Raw genomic sequence first — 19,959 nt, 5'->3', positions numbered from 1 at the left:
GGGGGCGGGCGTTAGGCGGCTGAACGCTCAGGCCTGTGCGCGGGTCCCCCAGCGTCCAGTTGCCGCGATATCCCCGGCCGCACCATGGCCCTGAAGGCCGACGGCGCTGCGCTCGACTGCTTTGAGGTGACGCTCAAATGTGAGGAAGGGGAGGACGAGGAGGAGGCCGTGGTGGTGGCCGTGATTCCGCGGCCCGAGCCGATGCTCCGAGGTGAGGATGGGAGGGGACCCCACTTCCGCGTCATGGTCCGGGGCTCGCGCTTGCCCCGCGTCCCGGTAGTGGCCCGGGCACCCGCCGCCTCTCGCGGGTGTGGGGCTCACCGCCTCCCCCGTTCCGCTTGGGCCCGGGTGCGCTCTCGCTCCACCCCCACCCGGGTTTGGAATCTCAGGCCTCTCCCAATGGCCCCCTCCCCCACCCAGGGTCTGGAGCCTTCGATCCGCACCCGCCGCGCTCCGGCTCTTCTGGTGCCCGGGCATCCCCTTTCCCGGGCCCGGCCCCCGCGGCGGGATCCCCGGGGGCCCCGGCTGTCTGCGGCCGCGGACTCCCGCCCCGCGGAGGCGGAGGCGGAGGCAGGCCCAGGGGCCAGGCTGCGCTGTAGGCCGAGGGGCGGCGGGGCCTCCAGGCCCGAGACTGGGCGCGGCAGCCTGGTGTCCGGAGCAGTTCGCGGGATGGAGGCAGGCGCCGCCGCCTCCCGCCAACGGGACTTCAGGGGCCCGCGCGGTGCATGGAGGTTCCCAGTCCCCTTTCCGTTTCTAGGCCTTCCACTGGCACGAGCCACAGGTGTCAGACCCTGTGGCTTCGGGGGTGCGCGGGGCCGCTCACGGCGCCGGCTTTGGAACGCAGCGCTTGCCGGGGCCGGAGGTGGGCCGCGGGCGGGGACCTGCGGGCGGGCGGCCTCGGAGCACCCACTTTCCCTCCCCTTCCTCCGGTTCCTGCCGTCCTCCGACCTTGCAGACCTTGAGGAAACAAAGGGCCGCCTTCACGGGAGAGGGGCCAGTCATGGAAATGCAAATCTCCTCTCCTTCCCAGACACCTCTTCCGAGGGAAAGTACCCAAAAGAGGTTGAGGGCAGGTCCATTCATCTTTTTGCCTCAGCGGAAGGGAACCTCTGCCTCCCCTTGCCTGTCAGCCTCTTGGAATCAGGAGGGACAGAGAGTGAGGAAGGGAGGTCGAGGCGCCACCCTTGTCAGAGCTCCCACTGGGCCGGAGCGTCTCCCCTGCCGCTGCTGACCGAGTGCTCCATGCAAGGCTTTCAGTCCTCGGAAGGGCCCGCGGGAGTGGCCTTCTTCCCCACTGTTGGGGGGTGAGGGGCAGGACGCCCAGAGAAGCCATCTATGGGACCCCTGCTGTGTGCCAGGCACCGCTTCGGGCTGGGCATGCTCATTAATGGCTGTGGACAAGGAGGAAACCGCCCTTCTGGAACATACACATACACACGTACACGCTAAAGACCAAACGCAGGCAAACAGAGACAAACACATAGCGTGTCAGGTGACAGTAAGTGGCTCGGAGACCACTAAAGCCACCGAGGACAAGGGGAAGGGGGAGTGTTTTCTCTGGAATAGCGAGGGGTCAGGAAAGGCTTCCCCAAGAAGGTGAAATCTGAGCACAGACCCAAAGGAAGTGCGGGAGCGAGCCTTGTAGGTAAACGGAGGAAAAAAGCATTTCGGAGGGAAACACAAGCACGGAGGTCCTGAAGCAAGACACTTCCTGGGACGCTTGGCGGTGGGAGAGAGAAAAAGGATGGATTCAAGGCTTTGGGCCTGAGTGATGGGGAGGCTGGGCTTCCCACTTACTCACGGAGGTGGGAAGCCCATGGGGCGGGCGTGGGGCATTAGGTGTTCAGGTTGGGACGCGGTCGATGTGAGGGGCCTGCGACATCCAAGCGCAGAGGCCGGAGCGGGACTTAGACACATGAGTCTGGATTTCACGGGAGAGTCTGGCTGAAGATACAAATATGGGACAAGACCGTGAGAGGAAGGGGGTAGACCGAGAAGGGGTCCGGGGACAGAGCTGTGGCGTGCTCCCGAGGTGCCGGGCTGGAGATGGAGTCAGTCCTCCATCAGACACGTCTGAGTGCCACTACGTGATGGACGCTGGAGATACAGGGAGAAAGGATCAAAAAAGTCCATGCTGTCACAGAGCCCACGGTGTACTGGGGCGACACAAGGGACAAATGCCGCGTGGGGTGTGTGCTGTGGAGGAACCAAAATGGTGAAGGGGAGTGGAGTGCTCCGGAGGGGCGGACGGCAGCTCTCCGCAGAGGGGTGGCGAGGGCCGTGGTGACAAGTGGTTCTTTAGCAACGACCTAGAAGAGGTGAGGGAGCCATGCAAGTACCTGAGAAGAGATGACAAGGGAGGGGGATGAAAGGAGGAACTGACATAGGTGACTGAAAAAGAGGCCCAGTGAAGCAAGAAGAACCAACAGAAGGTGATAGGACGCTGAGTGACAAAAATCAAGACGGTAGAAGTGACCGGTCAGAAGAAGAGGTTTAGGAACTGACAGCCGGGTTCCGCATTGGTGACCTTGATGAGAGCTGTTTCAGACAAGTAGTGGGAAAGAAAGCCTGACTGTGACTTGGGGTCAGGGTTTCAGTCCATGGTCACATGGGGGATGGGTACAGCCCAGCTTTGGACCTGGATCTTCTGCGTCCACGCCACTTCTCATCCATTTCAAAGGCCATCGCTGCCGTACAGTCCCCATTCTCTCACGTGGGAAAAAGATGTATCCATGAGGAGTTCTAGGCGCTCTGTACAACCCTGGGCTGCCCACCTTTGCCAGGCTACCAAGAGCTCCTACCTTGGCCGCTTATGGTCCATGGGAACCAAGGGCAGGTGGCAGGCAGACCGATGGGGACGAGGTTATAGCCACAAACGCTCTGAGAGCACCGTGTAAGGAGAGGCTAGTTTTGATGGGATGGCTGGCCTTCTAAAGGGGCCTCAACGGGTGGAGAAGCAGGCACGTGGCATTCATTGACCGAAGGCTCATTGGGCATCTCTCCTGCGTGCCAGGCCCTGTGGAAACAAGAAGATGATAAAATTTACTCTTTTTGGCTTCAAGAGGGTGTGCGCTGTGGCCTGGATGTGGAACATGGATATAATCAACTGCCAGGGGTGGGAGTTCAGGAAGGCTTCCCAGGGGTGAGAGTTCAAGCAGGTCCATTAAGGAAGAATAGGAATTTGGCAGAGCGACTAGGGAGTCTGGGCAGGTGTGCCAAGGCTGAAGACATGCAGGAACATCACAGCTTGTTGGAAAAATACACATGTGGACCTGTGGTCTGAGACCAGATTGAAAGGAAGTATGGAGACACCAGCAGGAATATCAAGATGTGTAGGCTGTGTTAATGTTGCTAGCACCTCATAAGGGAAAGGGAGAAAAAGACTGGGTGGTGTTAAGCTAAAAATAAAAGGCCTGCCTAAAGCTGGTACGGCCCAGTGGATTGAGCGCTGGCCTGCAAACAAAAGAGCTGCCAGTTCGATTCCCAGTCAAGACACATACCTGAGTTGTGGGCCAGGTCCCCAGTTGGGGGTGTGCAAGAAGCAACCACACATTGATGTTTCTCTTCCTCTCCTCCCTCCCTTCTTCTCTCTCTAAAAATAAATAAATAAAATCTAAGACATAAAAATGAAAGGCCTAAGTGAGAGGTCCCAAGCATTTTTTTTTTTTTTTAGATCAAAAAGAATAGCTATTCAGTAATCACTGATTCAGGCAGAAACCCAAATACAGAGGTGAGCAAAAGTAGCTTTACAGATGGCATGATTTGCGAAACAGTTTATTCTTGTATTATTGTTTATTAATTATTATATTATCGATTATTATTAACCTACTTTTGGCCACCCCTGTGGTGTTCCAATTAGGAGACAAAAGCAAGGCATAGTTATGAGAAAGAGAAGGGGAACAATTACATCAATAGATGGAAGGCATTTCTATTGTTGCATATAAATAGTGATGCAAATTTGAAAGAATGTTTAATTTTCAGTTTGGTTGCCATCAGTCTGGCAGTCACCTACCTGCTTTCCTCTTATCCTTGCAAACAGGTGTTGAGGACGCAGTGTTGCTTTAGGCCCAGTCCAGAGGTTATTTTGTGTTTTTTAACATTCCAAAGGTCTGAGCTATAGGATGTGCAAGGCAGTTCTTCTGGGATGGCAGCTCCTGCTCCATTTATTCATTTTTCTCCTTTTTACAGTGGAAATGCTCCTCCCACTACAGCACACCACCAAGTTTGGGGGCTCATGTTCCATGGGCACCTTTGCTGATAACGCTACCCCCTCCTCTCCCTCCATAGTGGCCCAGCAGGAGAAGACCCCACCGCCTAGGCCCAGCCTGCTGGAGGCAGGCGGCAATAGCTGTGAGGAGCCCAGGCAGCCGTTGTCTTGGGAGCAGGAGTTCCTGGTGGGGAACAGCCCGGGAGGCAGCGGGCGAGCGCTGTGCATGGTGTGTGGAGCGGAGATCCGGTTCCCCTCGGCAGACACGGCGCGCGCACACATCCTGGAGCAGCATCCTCACACCCTGGACCTGAGCCCTTCTGAGAAGAGCAACATCCTGGAGGCCTGGAGCGAGGGGGTGGCCCTTTTGCAAGATGTCAGAGCTGAGCAGCCATCCCCACCCAACTCAGGTAGCTGGGCCTGGGGTGGGGGTGGGAGAAAAGCGGACCCTTGGGAGCACGCGTGTGGAGCTCACAGGGCATTTGCCCCCTTCAGACTCAGGCCAGGATGCCAGTGCAGACCCTGACTCCGCTCCAGACCCTGCCAGAATGCCAGCAGAGATCGTCGTTCTCCTTGACTCTGAGGACAACACATCCGTCCCTAGAAGGACCCGGCCCAGGGGACTCCGCCCCCTTGAGCTTCCTGGTCAGTCTTGGGGAGCCAGAGAAGCTGAGCAGGGGGTGGGAAGGAAGGGGCACAGGCCTGTGTTCCTACTGGAGAGAGGCTACTGGGCAAGTAGCTTCCGCAACCCTGAGGTCGAGGGGTTCAGGCATGTTCCTTTAAAGAGGTTTGAGAGCTTTTCTTTTTTTTGCAGCTGTCCCTCCCACAGAGCCAGTAAATAAAAGGCCTCGTGGTCAGAGGTGGAGGGAGCCGCCTGAGGAAGAGCCAGTCAGAAGGAAAAGAGGCAGATCCATGACCAAAAACCTGAACCTGAACCTGGACCTGGACCTGGACCCGGACCCGGACCCAGACCCGGACCCAGACCTGGACCCAGACCCAGACCCAGACCCAGACCCAGGTGGAGGGGGAGCCCAGGGTAGAGGCTCTGGCTGCAGAGCTCCAAGAGGAAAGCCGGGGCACCTGCACCTCATTTCAGTGGGGCCCAGGCTTTTAGATTCTGGACTCACAGTTCCATTCTGTTTCTTCTTCCAGACTCCCCATCACCTGACTCGCCCACAGAGACTTTTGAGGCTCCCACCGAGGTCCGACACTTCACTGATGGCACCTTCCCTCCCGGCTTCGTCCTCCAGCTCTTTTCCCACACCCACCTAAGGACCTCAGATAGCAAGGATGCACCCAAAGAGGGGACAGCAGCCGAAGGAGGCCTTCCCCAGCCGGAAAGCCCCTCTCCAGGTGAGCTCCTGAGTGGGGACAATGAGGGGTCAAGCAGGGCGTTCCTGGGCTCCAGCCTCCTTGAGCCTGTTCCTTGAGGTGGTTGGTGCTTGGATCCCGTGGCAGATGGGGCCTGGGGCAAGCAGATTTGAAGATATGAGGGATGGAGGTTGGCTACGGGCTGGGCTTTGCTGGCAGGTCCTTAGGCATGTCCTGGGATTGATTGGTCATTAGGTTGGACTAGGCCAGTGCTCCCCAGAGTTTGATCCAGCTGGAGCCTGAGTGGTGCTCACCTTGCCCTGGTGGAGCAGGGGCCCACATGGGACCCTTAACAGGAGACTGGTGACCGCTCAGCAGACACCTCGGTGGGCAGAGCGGCTCAGGGAGTTGCCGAATGACGTCAGTAAGCGTGTGTTTTTGTAACACGTCCTGCCGATTTTAAGAAATTTCTGTGCAGTTCACTTGATCCTTACACCCGTGTCTTTTTCCCGAGGAGATGCACAGAGTCCCCGTGGTGCTTGTGCTCATTTCCTGTGGCTGCTGTAATCAGTTCCCACAGACGTAGTCACTTACAACAACACGGACATATTGCTTTTCAGTCCTGGAGGTCAGAGGTCTCTCAGGGCTTAAAAATCAAGGGCCGTGTTTCTTCTGGAGGCTCAGGGGGAGCCCTTTATCTTACCTTTCCCAGCTTCTAGAGGCTGCCCGCTTTCCTTGCTTCGTGCTCTTCTGTTTTCAAAGCCCACAGTGGGCAGTAGAGGCTTTCTCAGGCTGCTGTCTTCGGCCTGAGTCTTCTGCCTCCCTCTTCCCCGCTTAAGGACCCTTATGACTGCAGTGCCTGCCTAGACCATCCAGTGAATGTCTGTTTTAAAGTCAGCTGATTGGCACCTTTAATTCCATCTGTAGCCTTAATTCTGCCTTGCCGTGGAACAGGCTCTACTCACCAGTCCTGGGGATTGGGACGTGGACATCTTTGGGGGACAGGTGCTCTGCCTGCCGTAGCCACGTAACCAAGCAGCAGCAGGGTTTGGATGAGACCAGACCAGGACACGTTCTAGCAGGGCAGAGGCTGAGCCAGGTTCCTCTCTTCGTCTCGCCATGCCAGGCGCTGCCCACAGCATGTCGGGCTCAGGAAATGGTTCTTGAAGGAGAGAGTGACGCAGGGAGTGCCGTGTCCTGGCCTATCTGAGACACACATGGAGTTAGAGCCTGAGAAAGACGGCACATGAAAGGAGCGCGCACACGTGCTGCTGCTCTGGCCCGCGGCTCTCACCAGTGGTGACCACTGTAAACAGTTGCCTTTGTACCCTTCACACCTTTCCCAGAGCTCTGCGTGTGCTTGTATGTTCATGTGTGCGCTGCTTCATTTTTTGCCCGAACGGGCTCCTCTTTTTCTGATCGCGAGGCAGGCCTCATCCTTCCATAGATCACGGGTGTAACTGTCCCAAGTTTCAGCCTCAGTCACATCCCAGTCCTGCCTCCCCGAGACTGCTCCGCTTGGACTTGAGCATTTCCGAGTCTCCTCGTTGTCTCCAGTGGATCGCTGCTCTAAAGGGCTGACCTCTTCCACTGTTCAGTGGGTCTTCTGCTTTCATTCTCAAATGAGAGCCTTTATTTTGAGCCCTGGGGTCCCCTGTGCCCAGACTCCACCTGTCTGGAGTGCTGAGTAGCTGAGAAGGGAATCCCTGAGATCTCAGGTGCCTGTGGGGTGAGTGGGAAAAGCCTGAGACTTTAGGGTTCAACAGACAGACTGAATGGCGTGAGAGGCACAGAGGGACTGACAGGCATTCTTGGCAGTGGCAGGATCTATGGAGGTTGGGCGTGGCCAGAAGACACTGAATGCAACAGCAAGTGTTCCTGAAGCCCAGCGCCCAAGCGCGGCACTCTGGAAAATGACATGAGTGAGGCAGCCATTGTCCCCAAGAAGCTCATAGTCTGGGGATGCGGGTCAGAGGCAGCGAAGCAGATAGAGAACAATTGGGCACCACGCTGGTCCTGAGCAGAGTGAAGGCTTCGGACCAGTGGTTTCCGGCTGTTTCAGGACCTCAGAGCCTGGATGGATTTCTCAGAAACCTGTGAGGCTTCAACTGGAATGTCTCCACTTTGAGTTGTGTTTTATATTAAAGTTCTGTGAAGATTTTATGTGAATAAAGATACTACCACTTTTAAATGTTTAAAGGTCTAGAACTTAGAAGTTGGGAAAGTTCACTGTGGTCAGGTCAGCTGAGCTGATGGATATGAGTGTGAAGCAGTCAGGAAAGACTTTGTGGGACTTTCCAGGGGCCTTGCAGGATGAAGGTGAGGAGGGTTCCCAGGCCAGAAGAGAAGACCTTGGTCCTGAGGGTCCACTCATAAAGAGTGGGAAAAAGAGCCTCTTTGTCTTGCTGGTGATTAATCAGAGTAGGACCCAGAGATCTGGCTTAGGACACCTCCGTCAGACCCAGTGTGTTCCCAGGCTGAACCAAGGAGAAAGAAGACGTGTGTCTGCGTGTGTGCACATGTGTGAGATTGCACGTGAACTTCATGAGGGTCAGGGTCTTCATTCACCGCTGTGTGCTCGGCACCTAGGACAGTGCCTGGCACAAAGGAAGCCCTTAGTAAAGGTTGACTGACAGATGAGTGATGGCAGTGCCTTCACCTGTCTTTCTGGTGGTCACATTTCCAGAGCCACTACTCAGAGAAAAGCCTTGATGAGAAACAAGAGAAATGGAGTCAGGCCCTCCCCTCTGGAGGTGTGTGTATGTACCCACCATGCACAGACGTGGGAGAAGGCGGGGCGGGAAGTGGGTGTAGCTCTGGGGTGCTAAAGGGGTCAGCCTGACTGAGCAGTCCTCCTGGCTTGCTCTTTTATGGCCCTGGAGCTCTGATCACTCAGTTTCTGAAAGAACATCTTGATCATATCTCAGGCCTCACTCCTGATGCTACCCCTCTGAACTCCTGACTACCAGGGAGAATTAGCATTGAATTCCATTGTTTTAAGGAGTCTCTAACTTAGTGAGCTCTTACTCTTGAAGTCCACACAACCCTCACATGGGAGTGCAGTTTGCAGAGACCTTCAGGGAACATCCTTGCAGTGGGATGTCTGGAGGGCCCTTCACCTAGTAAGCAGCAGCCTGGGTATGTTTCCACTGTGCCCATGCAGACACCCCGCCCACAGTGCCAAGGAGCACGGCCGCCTTCTGCCCCCCGCTCCAGCACCCAGCCCATATCCCCTGCCTCCTCTCCCGCCCCTGTAACTGTGCTGCTCCTGCAGAGGCTACCAGCCCTTCCAGATCCATTGCTAGAGCCCATCTCTTCTCCTGGGCGGCAGTCCCTGTCAGTACCATGAGTTTTCTTCTGGATCTTGCCCAGCCATCAACACAAAGCTGCTGATTTCTCCATTCTTCACCCATCAGCCCTCCCTAGCCACTGTCCCATTTGTCCGTAAACCTTCCGACAAGCCTGGGAAGTATTTTCCTATACTAACTGGCTCTGACCTCTGGAAGAACTTCCGTCAGATTCTCATCCTCCCCACCAGTCCCCCATTAAAATTCCTTTTTTGGGAGGGTCACCATTGACTTCCATAAAATTAAATCTGAGGCTTAGTTCTGTCTTTCCTGACCTTGAAGTAAGCTTAAAGCCTCCCCTCCATCCTTCCTGGAGGCACTTTCTGCCCTTGGCCTCAGCAAGTTTGCCTGGTTTGCCTCCTGCCTCCTGGCTGCTGTGCTTCTGCTTATCCACTCATAGCTCCCCAGGTCGGAGCCTGTTGTTTTTCTTCCCGTTCCTGGAATGTCAGCGCCCTCAGGTCAGGATGTTCGCCTCATTCATTTACTGTGATGTCCCCAGTGCCTGGCACAGGACAGGTGCTACTTACATACGTATTTGATGAGTGATGAGTAAGTGTCCCGACCATGGGCCAGGGTTTATACTCACTCCCTGGATGACTTGCCCTGAATCACAGCTTTAAATACCATTCATGTGCTCGCAGTTCCTGCTGTGACCCTCCAGCCCAGACCTCTCCCCTCGATCCCAGTCTCTCTTCCAGTTGCCCATGTGACATTTCTACTTGGTGATCTAAACGTTTTCTCAAACTTGGAATACCCGAACGGAGGGCACAGTCTCTCTCCCTCACTCCCAGCCAATCGGCTCTTCCTGGTCTTCTCTTTCTGAGGAAGCGGGCCACTCGGTTTGCTTGGGTGAAACCCTCAGAGTCATCCTTCTGTCCCTCTCAAACCCCACATCAGTCAGTCGGTCAGCAAATCTGGTAGCCACACCTCCATATGTGTTCAGAATTCACCTTCCTGGCACCACCTATACTGCAACTACCCAAGTCCAAAGAGTCTCTTGCCTGGTTCCAATAACAGCCTTCTGACTAGTCCCTGGCTGCTTATCTTTGCTCCCTGTGGTTGGGGCTCGTACCACAGCCAGTGTCCCTATTGGAAACCCACGTCTCACCCTGTTCCTGCTCTGCTCAGAGTCCTTTTGTGTCGTTCTGTCACTCCGGATAAAAGCGAGAGTCCCATGGTGATGTGAGCCTCACCCCAGGATCTTTACCTGTCCCTGCCACCCTCTCACTCTGCAGGGGCTGGCCGTGCTGTTCCTACAACAGCAGGTGCCCTCAGCCTTGGCACCTGCCATTGGGATGCTGCCCCCCCCCCTCACTCAGCACAGCTGACTCCTCACTTCCTGTTCATCTTTGCTCATATGTCAGCTTCATGAGACCCTCCCTGACCCCTCCCTGGCGTATTTTTTCCCCTTTGCTTCTGTCCATATGCTTGTCACATTGCATCTTTTGTTTATTCTTGTTGGTCGGCTCTCACCACTGGAATGTACATTCCAGGAGAGCCACTGGCCCTGCTCCACACACGGCTGCACCCCCAGCAACCGGGACGGGCGCAGCGTAGCAGCCCAATAATTTATTGTTGAATTGAGGGAATGAGTGGGATTCAGCCTGCCCTCAGGGGGCTTAAAGTTTATCAGGGAGACAAACCAGCTTCTGTGAGTGTGAAGCAGAAGTTGCTCAATTGGGCTTTCGCTCACACCAGACTCTGGACTCTGGAAACAAGGGTGCGGTTTGCAGAGACCTTTGGGAACATCCTCGTGGTGGGGTGTATGGAGGGCCCTGACTCTGCTCTCTGCTCAGGTCCCCCTCCAGGGCTTCGCGGGACGGTGGATCTCCAGGTTATCCGCGTGGATGGAGGAGCCCCCGGCAGTCAGCCTACTGCAACACTGGTCCAGGCATCCCCAGGGCACCAAGGGTGTGGGAGCAGGTGACACCCCAGACTGGCCCGCGGTTCTGCTGGGACGCAGCACCACTGTTTGGGGGCAGCAAGAGGCAGCAAGTGGTGTGCAGGTTCTTGCTTTCCCAGGGAAGAGGGGTGGAGGAGGCATTGTCTCCCTTTTGGCTTCTCACTCGGAGCTGCCCGCTCTGCCGCCTGCTGAAGAGGAAAACCGGGTGCCAAGACAGGATGGAGGAGAGGAAGGGGGCAGCATCCACATTAGTCGGGGGCACAGAGACATGTCTGCCCAACGAAGTGGGCAAGGGTGGCCGAGGCTGTCATGTGGTAGGGCACTGGGCCTGGGGAGAACACCCACCCCAATCCTTCTGCTGACCCAGACCTCTGTCCCCCACCTTTTCCCACCCTCCTTTAGCCCTCCACCGTTCTCCCCTGGCACAGTGCCTTACACGAGAAGGGGTGGTCACCATGGGGTTTGAGCTGAGTCCCACTACCTCGGGGGACACCTCTCCTCCCCCACCTGTTCAGGCTCCTAAACTAGGAGGCCTCCATTACCTCTTCCCACTCCATCCCCGCAGGAGGCCCAGGCAGCCACCTGGGGGGCTTCATTCACTCCCACTCTTCTCCTGTTCTCCTGTTGTATATATCTCTTTTGTTGACAATAAATTATTATTTTTTATTAACAGAATTCCGTCTGGGCTATCATTGGGGGAAGGGTCTTGCTAGCAGGATATGTGGCCTCCTGGAGTGACCTTAAGGGGCGGGAGGGTTGAAAGATTGTCCTATGTGGGAGCCAGAACCCCCCCCCCCCCCCCCACTGAGAGGGCTGGCTTTGTTGGGCCAGCAGCCTGTTGTCAGTCATGGAGAAGCACCTGACACCTTCCCGTCCCCTTGCCCTGGAAATGGGGTAGAAACACCCATTCTTTAACATACTGTGCTTTCTGACTCACTTGGCAGGCCACAGAGGTGGGTGCCCAGGGACGCTCACACCTTAGGAGCTGAGACTTGACCTGACCTTTCTAAAGTGAAATGGTTGTGCAGCCTATAGCAGGAGAGACGCCTCCCCTCCCTGCCCCACCAGGTGGAGGAAGTCCTAAACGCAGCCCTGCCTTCAACATTTCAGCTCTGGATGCTCAGCCGAACACTTTGTCCTACCCCTGTTTGGTGTAATCAAACCCAAACCTTTGCCTAGTTTCCCGTTTCCCAGACCAGGAGCTGGCCCACTCTGGTCTTGTCACCAGATTCCTTAGCATTCGAAACTGCCATCACAGGCCATGTCATTGTGGGGTTTGTTTTCCTCTTTGGCTATAGGGAGACAGCAAACAAGTTTCCCCGTATGTCCTGCTGGGGGAAAAACTGGGCTTCCTGGAGGGGCTCTACGTTTTACTTTTTTTTTTTTGCTTTTTTTGTTTTTTAATCATGGACATTTTCAAACTCAAAGAAGAAAGAGAGAATGGCATAAAGAACACCCATGGCTCTGGTTGGTGTGGCTCAGTGGATTGAGAGCCAACCTGTGAACCAAGGGATTGCTGGTTTGATTCCCAATCTGAGCACATGCCTATGTTGCAGACCAGGTCCCCAGTTAGAAGCGTGCAAGAGGCAACCACACATTGATGTTTCTCTCCCTCTCTCCCTTCCTTCCCCTCTCTAAAAATAAATAAAATCTAAAAAAAAAAAAGAAAGAAAAAGAACAACCATGTACTCAGCTTCAAAAAATATGGCCATTTGGTTTATCTTAATCTCCCCACATCTTCCTTTCTTCTTGATTGTTTTAAAGCAAATCCCAGAGATTATATGATTTTATCTGTAAATAGGTCTGTTTATGTCTCTAAGAGATCAAGATGCTGTTCATATCATTATCACACTTTCAAAATCGCCTCAACGTCCTGCTAAGATGGAGACGTAGGTAGACACACTGTGTCTCCCTCCACAACTAAGAAGGAATACAACTACCTCAAAACTGGAGACAACCAGAAGTTCCAGAAAATCAAGCTGCATGGAAGTCCAACGAAGATAAAAAGAAGAAATACTCATCCAGACAGGTGCAACAGCACTACCTAAGACACAGAGGCAAACACAGGAGGTGGTCAAGTTGAGGAGACAGAGAAGTATGGCCCAAAAGAGGAAAGAGATCAAGGTTCCAGTGGGAGAACTAAGTGATGAGGAGATAGCCAACCTAACAGACACAGAGTTCAAAACACGGGTGATAAAGATGCTCCCAGGCTTGACAGATATGCTTGAGTACAGCAAACGCAGAAAGGAAGAAGTGAAGGCTATGCTAAGTGAAACAAAGGAAAGTCCACACAAAACCAATGGTGAAGTGAAGGAAACCGGGGTTCAAATCAATGACTGAAACATAAAGAAGAAATAAACAGTCAACCAATACAGAATGAGGAAACAAATTGAAAAAAGTGAGGACAGGCTCTGAAACAACTTTAAAAGTGCCAACACCTGAATCATAGGGGTGCCAGAAGGAGAAGAAGAAAAAGAAATTGAAAACTTAGTTGAAAAAATAATGAAGGACAACTTCCCAAATTTGGTGAGGGAAATAGAAATACAAGTCCAGGAAACACAGAGTCCTAAAGACGCTAGACCCAAAGAGGACCACACCAAGACACATCATAATTAAAATACCAAAGGTTAAAGATAAAAAGAATCTTTAAAGCAGCAAGAGAAAAGAGAGTTACCTACAAAAGGACTCCTATATGACTATCAGCTGATTTCTCAAAAGAAACTTTGCAGTCAAGAAGGGGCTGGGAAGAAGTATTCAAAGTGATGAAAAACAGACTTACAACCAAGATTACTCTATCCAGCAAAGCTATCATATAGAATGGAAGGGCAGATAAAGTGCTTCCCAGACAAGGTAAAGCTAAAGGAGTTCATCACCAAGCCCTTATTATATGAAATGTTAAAGGGACTTATTTAAGAAAAAGAGAATCAAAACTATGAACATTAAAATGACAATACACAACTATCAACAACTGGATCTAAAAAATAAAAACAAAAACTAAGCAAATAACCAAAATAGGAACAGAATCATAGGTATGGGGATCATTTGGAGGGTTATCAGCTGGGAGGGGGAAGGAGGAGAAATGGGGAAATGGTGCAGGGATAAGAAGCATAATTGGTAGGAACAAAACAGACAGGGGACGTTAAGAATAATATAGGAAAGGGTGAAGCCAAAGAACTTATATGCACGATCCATGGACATGAACTAAGCGGGGTGGGATTGCTGGAGGGAAGCGGGGTACTGGTGGAGTGAAGCAAAGGGAAAAAAAATTGAGAAACTGTAACAGCATAATCAATAAAATATACTTAAAAATTAATAATCCTTTAATGTCATCTAATATATAGACTATGTTCACATTCCCGAGTTGGTCCATGAATATCTTTATACCGCTTTTAGAATTGTAGCGACATACACATAGCATCAGATTTACCATCTGAACCTCTCTGAAGTGTACAGTTGAGTAATAAGTACACTCACGTTGCCCAGCCAATCTCCAGAGCTCTTCATGGGTGTGTTTTTGCAGCTGGTTTGTTTGAATCGGATCTAAGTCAGGTCCACGCATTGTTTTGGGTCGATATGTTTCAACCTGTAACAGCCTCTCTTTCCTCTTTTTTTCCCTTCTTTTTCCTTGTTTAAGACCACAGCGACATGTTCTGTAGACAGAATTTCCTCCACTCTGGTTCTGGCCGACTGCATACCCCTGACATGGTTTAGCATGTTCATCCATGCAGGGCTGCAGTGGGGGCTGCAGAGGGCTTCTGCACAAGGACACCTCAGAGCACACGGGAGCCATGCAGTTATATAGGGAAAGGGAGTTCCGGGCAGAGGGGACAAGGAGGGCTAAACCCTGTGGCTTCCGCTCCCCAGGGATTCACAGACAACCTGCTGTGTGTCAGGCACTGTTTGAGGCACTGACGGCACCGCCGGGAACCAGAAAACGTCCCTGTTCTCCTTGGGGCTGGAGATGTCAGGCACAATCCTTCAGGGGAGGATGGTGGTGAGGAAAGCGGGAAGTCCCCCCACAGACACCCTGCCTGCTGACTCCAGGAGCTACTCTACAGCTTTGGGTACGTGGGGAAATCGTCTTGGCACACTGGTGAGTCATTGCCCGGCCTGACCCCACTTCCTCCAGGAAGCCACTGAGAGCCCTGGACACCAGCTGGTGCTGACTCTCCTCAGCCAGCTCCAAGTCTGAGGCTGCTGTTGGCCTGTCTGACTCCACACACACACCGCTGCGCCCCCAGATGGGAACTCCCTGAGGGCTGGTCTCTTTCATGCTTCCATGGGCTGCCTCCATTCCTGCCAGTCGTTGAATTCAGCCCTTCGCTTATTCTTGGGATCAGATTCAGCGTCACGTCCCCTGAGAAGACTTCCTTGCTGCTGCATCTAGTTCCCATGTTCCCACAGGCCCCAGATCATTTGCTTCGGGTAATCCCCCTCTGAGCCCGGTTACAAACTGCCCACTGCTGCTTTCTCCTTTGCTTCTCACAGGTCCTCTGCCAACATCAGCCTGGCTCCCCATCCAGGATGTTTGGTTTTATCAGCAATGGAGGCAGCAGAACTCTGCCCGTAGACAGTGACCTGGTGTGGGAATGTGGGCAGGTCCAAAGGGCACCTCCTCCCCGGATTCCCTGGATAACAGACTGTGAAGGTGCCCTCCCTTCCTGGTGCCTCTTTCCCTCGCCAGCCCTCCCCCCAGGTTGGTATGCAGTGACCTCTGTGAGCAGCTGGACCTTTCTACTGTAGAAAACATGAGCAAGACTGTCAGGGACATTGTCCCCTGTGTTCCAGGCATGGGTCCAGGCTATGGGTGAAGAAGAGCAAGATGAGTCTGTGGCTGGGTTACGGTTTTGGAAAGTGTCTTAGTCCGTTCAGGCTGCTGTCACAAAATACCATAGACTCATGGCTTATAAACAACAGAAATGTCTCATAGTTCTGGAGGCTGGGCAGTCCGAGATCAAGGTGCCAGCTGATTCAGTGTCTTGCAAGGGCCCTCTTCCTGGTATATAGAAGGCAGTCTTCTCACTGCATCCTCACATGATGGGAGGAATGAGGCAGCTCTGTGTGGTTGCTTTTCTAAGGTTTTGTGAGGGCATAATGAGTTAATATAGGGACCCCTTATGACCTTATCACCTTCCAAAGGCCTCACCTTCTAATACCATCACTGTTGGGGGGTTAGGATTTCAACATATGAACCTTGGAGGTCACACAGTGTATAACATTCTAGAAGACCCACAGAGAGCAAGGAGTCCAGTTCCCCCTCATTGTACAGACAAGGATCCTGAGACCCTGAGGGGGGAAGGGAGTTACCTAATGGCTCACGTGATCCATTAGTGACAGAGCTAGGACCAGAATGAGCTCTCTTCTGATTCACTGCTGGTCTTTGGGGAAGTGGCCAGGATATAGCAGACACTTAAGACTCCAGGAGGCTGACTAGAGTGGGTACACAAATAACACCAAGGGCTGGCCATCTCTGTCTCAGCATGTTTTATATATTAACTCATTATAGCCTCACACGTCAACTCCAAGGGACAGGTAGTTATTATCCCCATTTAACAGATGGGAAAATTAAGGTAGGTTAAGAGGCTTGCCTAAGATCATATGGCTACTAAGAAGCAGCCTGGCTGTGACGTCCATGTGTTTGTCCCCTACCCTACACTCCACCTCTCATGGGCTGATTCCCTATCCCCCCTACCCTAGCAAGGGACCTCTCTACGCTTTGATTTCCATATTAGATTGGGTAGTAACAGTACTTCCTGCTCATTGTAACTGAGCTAATGTCCACACAGTACACAACTCTCAATGCATGTTAGCAAAACCAGGAAAGGGGACTGTGACTGGCCGTTCCTGTCCTTGTGTAGCTCCTGTCCTGTGGTGATTGGACAGGGGGCACTGATAATAAACATTTTAGTCCATCAATTCTAAGATGCACATTTTTTCACACTCGAACATCTCTGAAATGTTCTAAATTCAGCAAGGTATAGGGCATTAGTGCCGAAGCACATGATGGAAATTCAGAGACACCAAGAAAAATAGAGCAAAGCTCTGCAAGATGGGAGGGTCTCTGAGGGCAGGAGTGGGTCTTGCCACCCCTTGATCAGTTTCTGGACAACTCCCCCATTGCACAGAGTGGCCTGCCCAGAATGAGAGTGCCCTCTGGCTCCACTGGTTGATAGGATTGAGAAGAATTGCAGCGTTTCAGAGGGGTAAGAATAAGGATGTCTTCTGCCCTGACTAGTGTGGCTCAGTTGGATTGGCGTTGTTCTGCAAAGCAAAGGGTTGCTGGTTTGATTCCCGGTCAGGGCATATGCCTGGGTTGTGGGTTTGGTACCTGGTTAGGGTGTGCATGAGAGGCAACCAATCGATGTTTCTCACATTGATGTTCTTCTCCCTCCCTTCTCCTCTCTCTAAGAATAAATAAAAATCGTAAAAAAAATAAAAAAGGAATAAGATGTCTTCCACTCCAGCACCCTTGCCTCCCCCTACTTCCTTCCTCCCTGCCCACCCATGGAGGGATTGCTGCCCTAAGTCCTGTGCCTGCTGGAGTCGGGAACCCCATACCCTTGCCCTCTCCAGTGCCAGTGGGCATCACAGCTGCCCTGGAGCACTGGCCCTCTGTGGCTTGTATGGAAAATAATACAATAATTAATAAATAACAATACAAGAATGAACTCTGTGTTTCACGTACTCACAACTGTAAACCTACCTTTGTCCCTCCCTGTATATCTCAAATCCAACCACTTCCCCTGCTGCTGCCCTCTCTAAGCCACTGTCATCTGTCACCTGAATTATCATAAAAGCCTCCATCCTGGCCTCTGGCCCCTTTACTCTATTCTCAGCCCAGCAGCCCGTCAGGTCATGTCAGTGCAGCCACTCCCCATCTCACACCCAGGGAAAGCCAAAGCAGTGGCCCACCAGGCCTGGCTCCACTGCCTTTCTGCCCTCTTCTGCTGCTACTCTCTCCCTTGCTTACTCTGCTCCAGCCTCATTGGCCTCCTTATCCTCTAAGTAGCCAGGCCCGTTCCTGCCTCAGGGCCTTTGCACTGGCTATACCCTCTTTCTGGAATGCCCTCCCCCAATATCTGCGGATCTCACTCCCTCGCCTGTTTCAAGTCTTTGCTTAAGGGTCACCTTCTCCATGAGCCCTACACTGACCACCTCAGTACTACAACTCATCTCCCATCCCCTCACCCCTGCACTTATGATCCCCCTTATAGCTAGCTCTATTTTCTCCCCATGGCTTTTCATTCTTATTGTTATGTTTGTTGTCTTTCTTCCCCCAACTGAGATGCAAGTTCTCTGACAGCAGAGATCTTTATTTATTTTGTTCATTGATATATACCTGAAGAGCCTAGAATGATGCCTTGCACATAGTAGGTGCTCAAAAGAGATTTGTGGATGACTGAATAGGCAAATTAGGGAGGGGTAAAAGTGTGGCAATGCATAATTAATCTTTAAGGGATTTGAGAAGGTAATATTTGAACTGGATCTAGAAGTACACCTGGAAGCTGAGATAGGTGACTGGCAATTGATCGGCTTGAACAAAAACATGGAAGTGGGAGACCTTGGTGGCAGGGCAGGAGCTGGGGGGAGGTGTCAACCACTGATACTTAGTTGGAGAGAATATTAGCAAGGTAAGTTGAGGCCAGACTCTGCAAAGTTTTGGATGCAGGCTAAAGGCTTTTACTACTGCCAGGACTGGCTACATAATGTGTGGGGTGCAGTGCCCAATGAAAACGCAGGACCCTCTTAGTAAAAGTTTTAAAAGAATAACAGCAGAGCATGAAATCGAGCTCAAGGCCCTTTTCAGAATAGGGCTTTGTGTGACCTCACAGGTTATAGCCCCATGAAGCCAGCCCCATCTATCCCATGAAGGAGCTTGTGAGAACCTCTAGAAGGACAGAAATGTAATTGGAGCTGGACTTTAGAAAGATTATTCTGGCTTGGCTTGTCGGGTAGGTGGGAGGGAGTCTAGGCAGGGAGACCAGTTAGGCAGCCTGTGTGGAAAGACAATGAGAACGAAGAGGGAACAGATGGGGTCAGCTAAGGTGGGGCTAAGGGGCTGAGGGCAAAGGTGAGAACCTGAGCAGAGGCATGCAGGAAGTAGAGTTTACTTAGACAAGAGCCCAGGCCCAGGAAGACTCCTGAGCGCACTTGCCTTTGCTCCTCCAACCCCTTCCTCTTTTCCTGTCTTTCCAGACCCGAGCCTTAGAAGTGAGATCTGGCCCAGAAATCCACAGTGCCTTGCCTGTTGGCCACCAGAGGGCAGATCATTCTCATGGATTTTCAGGATGAATTTGGGGTGGGGGAGTGGAATAGCCTCTGTCTTCACCTCCTTCTTTCTTTCTTCCTCACCTCCTTCTGCATTTCTTCACCAACTTCTTCCACGATGGCTGGGTGCCTAAATGGAGCTGGGGTGAGGCATGGGGAGGTGTCCGGGAGTCTGGTGCATTTACTAGGACTGTAGGCAGTAACTGTTGCCTTAGGAAGTCCTTTCATGCCAATCTCTCATTGCCTCTGTCCAGCTGCCTATCTCTTTGGTTGACTTGGCCAAGGGCTCTGCTCAAGATACTGTAGCTGGGAGCTGGAAGTCAAGGCAAAGGTCCAACCAGCACTTTTCCTCACAATCCCTGGGGCTGCTCTGTTCCTGTATCTTTGGAGACTTGGTTGAACCTGGTCTCTGGCTCCTTTGGGGATTCTGGCTTCTGCCCACCTTAAGCTGCCATTGAGTGGGGGGTCGAGGGGGCAGCAAGTTCTCACATATCTGGAGTACTACAGGTGGGGGCAGCTTGGAGCCAGAGAAATCAGACTAGCCTACTGCCTCTCCCTGGTGAGACAGTCCAAGAGGAAGTGAGTGGACCCAGGTTGTCACACAGACTTCCTGTTAGAGTGGGAGTCTCTCCAAAGGTGAGAGGGACCTCAGAGTTCATGAATCCAATTACCTCACTTTATTGATGGGGAAACTGAGGCCCAGGGAAGGAAAGAAAGCTCTCCAGGTGCCTATTCTTTGTTCCATCCTGCAGAATTCTCATTTTCAATCAGCTTCTCCTTTCTTTTCCTTGAGTTTCTTTGTCTTAGAAGGTATTATTGAAATGTAAATTAAGATGAGAATGTCTTTCCTGCCTTACTTTACAGAAGTATTTAAAAAAGGTAACCGGAATGACAATATTACTATAGTGTGATGTTGCTTTGTG

General features: G+C 52.4%; 1 protein-coding gene across 2 annotated transcripts; it reads left to right on the top strand.

The window, feature by feature from the left end:
• SPINDOC (spindlin interactor and repressor of chromatin binding) lies at positions 1-10,864 on the top strand. Of its 2 annotated transcripts, none has more exons than XM_090259777.1 (6): positions 1-211; positions 4,288-4,617; positions 4,703-4,852; positions 5,022-5,225; positions 5,360-5,560; positions 10,662-10,864. In XM_090259777.1, the coding sequence occupies exons 1-6, from the start codon at positions 85-87 to the stop codon at positions 10,790-10,792; spliced, it is 1,143 nt and encodes a 380-aa protein (XP_090115903.1). In that variant the 5' UTR covers positions 1-84; the 3' UTR covers positions 10,793-10,864. The 2 variants fall into 2 exon arrangements, with proteins under 2 accessions (XP_090115903.1, XP_090115909.1); XM_090259783.1 differs by lacking the exon at positions 10,662-10,864 and adding an exon at positions 7,337-7,890.
• Positions 10,865-19,959: the final 9,095 nt, after the last annotated feature.

Source organism: Furipterus horrens, unplaced genomic scaffold, assembly GCF_987537825.1.
Source record: "Furipterus horrens unplaced genomic scaffold, mFurHor1.1.pri manual_scaffold_2, whole genome shotgun sequence".
Lineage (NCBI taxonomy): Eukaryota > Metazoa > Chordata > Mammalia > Chiroptera > Furipteridae > Furipterus > Furipterus horrens.
This window is presented reverse-complemented; position numbering and strand designations above follow the sequence as displayed.

Excerpts from the sequence above, each read along its gene's own strand:
- SPINDOC (XM_090259777.1), top strand. The coding sequence starts at position 85 with ATGGCCCTGAAGGCCGACGGCGCTGCGCTCGACTGCTTTGAGGTGACG. Across the intron at positions 4,853-5,021 it reads CCGCCCCCTTGAGCTTCCTG|CTGTCCCTCCCACAGAGCCA; the intron begins GTCAGTCTTGGG and ends TTTTTTTTGCAG. Across the intron at positions 5,226-5,359 it reads AGACCCAGACCCAGACCCAG|ACTCCCCATCACCTGACTCG; the intron begins GTGGAGGGGGAG and ends TTCTTCTTCCAG.